The sequence below is a fragment of the Pinus tabuliformis genome, chromosome 6 (assembly GCF_031772625.1).
Source record: "Pinus tabuliformis cultivar Carrire ecotype Pingquan chromosome 6, CPIR1, whole genome shotgun sequence".
Taxonomy (NCBI): domain Eukaryota; kingdom Viridiplantae; phylum Streptophyta; class Pinopsida; order Pinales; family Pinaceae; genus Pinus; species Pinus tabuliformis.
Genome location: NC_142292.1, coordinates 1657710366 through 1657716163, shown reverse-complemented (window position 1 = coordinate 1657716163; position 5798 = coordinate 1657710366). Strand labels below are relative to the sequence as shown.

Genomic DNA, 5798 nt, shown 5'->3' with positions numbered 1-5798 from the left:
ACCATAAGCGAGATAGTTAATCATCAATGCGTTAAAGCACAACACACGAACCATAATATAAAATTAAAATTCACATATTCATACTTAATTTAGTCCAACTAAATTTTTTCATATATAATGGAATCTTGTTTCCAACATACATAATGGAAACTCATTCCCAACAACAAGATAATGGTAAACTCATGCCCAAAAACAAGAGAATGGTAATTGGTGCCTTAGACACAAAATGACATATCATTCAAATAATGCCACATTATGGCTCTCTCATGGCACCATTTCCACCCTTGGCACTCCTGGGTGAACCTCCAAAATCTATCTTCCTCCTCTTTGACATGGAAGAACCTCAAGCCTTAATTGGTCTCAGAGTACTATGCCACTTCAGACTTTGAATAGGAAACAACAACATGTTAGTTCATTTTCCCATTGTTCATTTAGTTCACATAGTTAATAATACAATAATAATTCACATAAAAACTCACCTCAAACATGAATGTAAATGTTCATGGGGTTTTACTCCTTTAGGATCGAAGCATCTCGGTAATTCCTCCTTGCAATAATTACAGCAGTCAATTAAGATGAAAATCAAAATTTGTACAATATCAATTGAACTCACATGTTTGATGAGGCTTTTATCAAATAATTAGTCTCAGCATGAAGATTTGAGGAAATGGAAATGTTTTCCCTTCCTAGATCAAAGGTGGAGTACTTGGTTGGGAAACCTACTCCAAGGCAATGATGGGGCTAAGGAGGATGTATCAGTAATAATAGATGAACCAATGTAGATATAGCAATAGTAGATGCGATACTTGTTGCCGCTATAGTGGATGGTACTAAGAGGTCAGGGATAGGTTGGACAACTTGGTCCAAGGAAATGATAGGGGCTAGGAGGATATAGTTGTAGCAACTATAGATGCAACCATTGTAGTTGTAGCTACAATATATCTAATACTAGACAACATATTGAGTGAGAGGAGAGGTTTGAAGATGGAGAGGTGCAAGATAAATGGATGTGAGAATAGTTGAATGGTGTAAAGGAAAATGTACAGAGCATTGGAGGTGATACAATCCCATTGGATATAGAAGAAATTGGAATACCAAGGGGGGCGAAACCAATGCTCAAACTTGGCATGACATGCAGATTAAATGGGATGAGTGAAGGATGGAATTGGGTGGGTATGGAAGGGGAAGGAACTAAGAACAATGGCACTTGTATAGACATTTGTAATATATTTGATTAGTATAAAAACATAAAATTGAACTAAAATAAGATAATTAAAGTCACATTAAAAGTAGATATAATCTAATGTATGCTACCTAGGTGGGAGGTGATCTTCTCATCCTAGGTAGAGATGGTTGGTCAGAGTCTCCCGTGGACATACATGGAAACAAAACAACATTAATATTGATTTCTCCCCATTAACTTAGATATTTGCAAAACAACACATTTTTAAACTTGTTAAATTATCATTGAAGTAGACAAGAATATAGTCATTTAACTACCTACGTCTAAGGTGGCACCACAATATCAAATGGTGTAGCCATGGTTGTATTGAGATTTGGAAAGATAACATATTCCCATCTTGATGTCGATGTATCCTTTTGTAGCATTTGCACATGCCAAAAGAACAAAAGTAAAAAGGAAATACTTTAAAGTTACGTTTGTTTAAAATTTGTCAATTATGCAATCAAATTTATAACCAATGATTTGGCATTAATTAAAAATTATACTAACCTAATCCATAAAATATCTGATGGATAGGATCCCTCATCGAGCCATGGTAAGTATGCTCGGAATGACAACATATATGTGGTGCTACTTTACTCAAGTCGGAAACATTAACCCGCTTGCATGGATTCAATGGTTTATAATAAATGTGGTCTGAAGGTCTTATATTTTGAAGGTTTAAAATGCTACTCCAATGGATTTATTCAAGAGACGTTTAAAGAGGCGGAGGAATTGAACGGACGGTCAAAAGTGGTTGGAATTCGGAAAAAGAAAATTCAAAAAATCTTGTAGAGGCAGTGTTTGAATCGTGTTTTTGATGGTGGAAATGGATGCAGCACCAACTTCTAAAACACCTAAAATTTTGAAGTTTAACAACTATAACTTGGATTTACAAAATTCTTTGCCAAATTTTCTCTAAATATAACTGGAATTTCCATAACTTTCCGAGCCACTCCTCCACCGCGTTAGACTAAGCGTTTATTCAACTGGACGGCTGCTTCTTACGTTACGACAATTTTCAGTTTTATGCTCAGAATGTTCTTTGCGGTCCTAGGAACAGCGGTCGGCCACAACTATCCCCATTAGATGTAAGGCGCATGCTGTTCGATATTACCGTGAAAGCTACACAGAATCCGGCACTTTTTGCTGCAGATTCAGTCTCTGGACCTTCTAGTTTAACGGAGACTGTGTACAGCATGGCACAGTGTTGGAAAGATCTGTCTTCAGCAAACTGCGGATTGTGCCTAACTTATGCCCTGGCAAATATATTGTCATGCCCAACTGGAACTCTGGGAGCTGTCATGCCCAACTGGAACTCTGGGAGCACGATCCGGCTTAAGCAGTTGCTTTTTGCGTTATGATGTTGATGATTTTCTAGACATTTCCGTTCACTCGCAGCGTCCTGCAGGATCCGGTATCGTCTTCTCACAGTTTACGACGAATTTGAGTTTAATGTGATTGTAAGCTGAAATTAATTTGATTATAAATTCAGGAATATTTTAAAATTTTGATTTTGGAATATTGAAAATTTTAGAAACTGAAATTAATTTGATTATTGAAAATTTTAGAAACTTGAAATTAATTTGATTATAGATTTAGGAATATTTTAAAATTTTGATTTTGGAATATTTTGAAAATTTTATATTTAATTTTTTTAATATTAAGAAAATATTTCAGTTGTTAAATTAGCAGTAGGGATAGTTATTATTGGTGTTATGGGCTAATGCAGATTTACTCATCACTATTATTTGTTATTCAAGGAAAACTATACTACTTAGAATTACCTGTTAGTAGTACTTAAGAGGACAAGCTTTCACTCTTGCAAGTGGTTAGGTTTTGGGTTGTTAATCTATTTCCTTGATCCAAAGAAGATAAACTCTTAACCAAACAGTCTACTATATAAAAAAATTACAAAAAAAATTAAACAATTTTATTTTAATGAATTAAACTATAACGAATTTGCTAATAGTTTAAGGTGCCTTTATACCAATCTCATGAATTTGCTAATAGTTTAAGGTGCCTTTATACCAATCTCATTTGAACCTTAGGTAGTTTTCGCTGGAATTTAGAGTTAGGTTAAGAAGTCTATAGTCTTTTATGTTATTGAATATTATTTTCTAATTATTAAATATGAATGTTACTATTTCTTTAATGCTTAATATTTTAGATATTATTTTAGATATTATATTAGATATTATCTTTAAAGTTTAATGTTTTAGATATTATACTTTAGATATTATTTTAGATATTATCTTTTCGACGCTTGGAATAACGCGTTGTACATGGTTTAAATTCCGAACCTGGTTACAAAAATTTCAATGTTTTGGGCCACTTTACAAACCTAAACATTTGTGCAATAAATTGAAAAAATTGTAATCCAATTTGAACAATTTTTATTCCCTAGAACGATGCAAGCGGATCCGGCCGACCTTTACCAATAATAGCTGGAGCCTGCATCGGCCATGGCCACCTGCGATATTTATAAGTCAAGCTCCTGATCCCTGCGACAAAGTCGGCTGCGAATCTTCTGTGTGTATTTATAGCAAAAGGATTGAAATCTCAAATTCGGGACGGCAAATTGGATACCTGGCTGAGAGTAATGAAGGTGAGGAGGATAGTTGGCATTCTGAAGGACAAGGCAGCGGAGTGCAGGGCCATCGCGAGGACCATGTCACCGATCCATGTCACAATAGTGAGAGCCACCAGCCACAAGGAGTCCCCGATGCAGGAGAAACACGTGGATGCCATTTACTTGGCGTGTTCCACCTCGCGACTGTTGCTGGCGCGCTGCGTGGCGGAGCTCAAGAAGCGGCTGAGGAACACCCACAATTGGGTTGTGGCGCTCAAGTGCCTCATACTCATTCACAGGCTTCTCCAGGAGGGCGACTTCATTATACAGGACCAGCTCAGCATCGACACCTGCACCACGGGTCGCAGTTCTCTGAATCTGGACGGTTTCAAGGACACGTCCACCCCGATGACGTGGCAGCTGTCGTCCTGGGTGAGGTGCTATGCCAGATACCTTGATCAGTGGCTGCGCGCATGTCGGGCCATGGGGGGTTTCTTGAACGGGAGGTCTGGGGATCGAATCACCTGGGCTCTGGCGAATGCGGAGGTGCTGAGGGAATTAGAGGCGATGGGGGAGCTGCTGGCGGTTACGTGTGAGTGCCTGCAGGGAGCCCCCGGCGACGGGAAAATCCCGGTGGTTTGGGAGGCGATGAGGCTGGTTCTGATGGACACCTGGCAGTTGCGGGAGGAGACGCTGCTTCGGCTGCAGGATCTCCGAGAGAGAATCTTTAGCCTGCGACCGGAAGAGGCGGCAGAGTTCTTGAGCACGATTGAGAGAGTGGGCGCCCAAGAACAGGCATTCAGGACCCTGATGATGGAATCGACCCAACCTGGTTCGCTGGCCGCCTGGGAATTCGCCCATGTGACCGATCGGCTGGAAGATTGCTTGGTGAGCGTTAAGAAGAGCCTGAAGGCCCTTTTGGGGTTTAAGTCTCTAATTGTGAGGAAGCACTCGGAGATATGGAATGAGATAAGCTTACCTGAGAAAAGCTTTGCCGATTCGAATGACTATGACGTCATCCCTCTGTTATTAATATAGCCAATGGTATTGTCCCGACCGCAGTTTAATTGGTGATTGAACATGTTGTAATTAAGAGATTTAAGGTTTAAATTTCTCCCGTTAAAACTCGGTACAGAGAGGAGGACAAATCTCCCCTGTTAAAACCTGGTAGAAAGAGAAAGACAAACTGTAGAACCACAGCTGCCAAATTCCTTTGAATTACTTAAAAAAGATATAGCCAACTGTATTGCTATTTGGTACCTCTATCAGTTTTGTAGACTTTGTATGAATATAATTAATTTTGGCTCTAAATGATGTATTACTCTGCCATTTTACAAATAAGTTGTTTAATCTTCTGGAGGATTTCTATTTAGTTCTTGGATTTCTGTACTACTGTAAGTTACGTTAGAGTTTGGATAGATTTGAAACTTTGATCCATCGTATTTGGATGTATTCTAGTAACACAGGAAAAGGTTTGGATAATTTGGAGCTTTGGATTCGGATTGATTCCAAATCAGGGAAACAATATTGTTTCTTAATGCACGACACTCGCTGAGAGTTCGATCCCTAAACTTAATGTCAAATTCTTTTCAAATCAAATTTATTGGTAAGCTTATAATATCAGTTACAGAACTGGTAGCCAAATGATATGAAGACACTACTACACCAAGGACACTTTTGAGACATTTTTTTTAAGACAAAAGAAATCTTTTGTCTGAAAAACTTATTTTTTATTTTAGTTATTTTGCATTAAAAATTAATATCAATTGATTTGTCTTAAATATAGACTTTAAGACAAAAATAGGTTGAGACAACAATATTTTAAGACAAAACTTTATATTTAAGACAAAAGTAGTTTGAGACAAAAATTTAAAGACAAAACTTTATATTTAAGACAAAATTATTTTAAGACAAAATTATTTTAAAACAAAACTTTATATTTAAGACAAAAGTAATTTGAGACAAAAATTTAAAGACAAAACTTTATATTTAAGACAAAAATAG

General features: G+C 37.3%; 1 protein-coding gene across 1 annotated transcript; it reads left to right on the top strand.

Moving 5' to 3' along the window:
* Positions 1-3532: 3532 nt before the first annotated feature.
* On the top strand, positions 3533-5105 carry LOC149265319 (putative clathrin assembly protein At4g40080). The gene has a single exon (XM_089429289.1). The coding sequence runs from the start codon at positions 3825-3827 to the stop codon at positions 4830-4832; it is 1008 nt and encodes a 335-aa protein (XP_089285415.1). The 5' UTR covers positions 3533-3824; the 3' UTR covers positions 4833-5105.
* Positions 5106-5798: the final 693 nt, after the last annotated feature.

What these genes read in the sequence shown, in the direction of transcription:
- LOC149265319 (XM_089429289.1), top strand. Translation starts at nt 3,825, where the DNA reads ATGAAGGTGAGGAGGATAGTTGGCATTCTGAAGGACAAGGCAGCGGAG.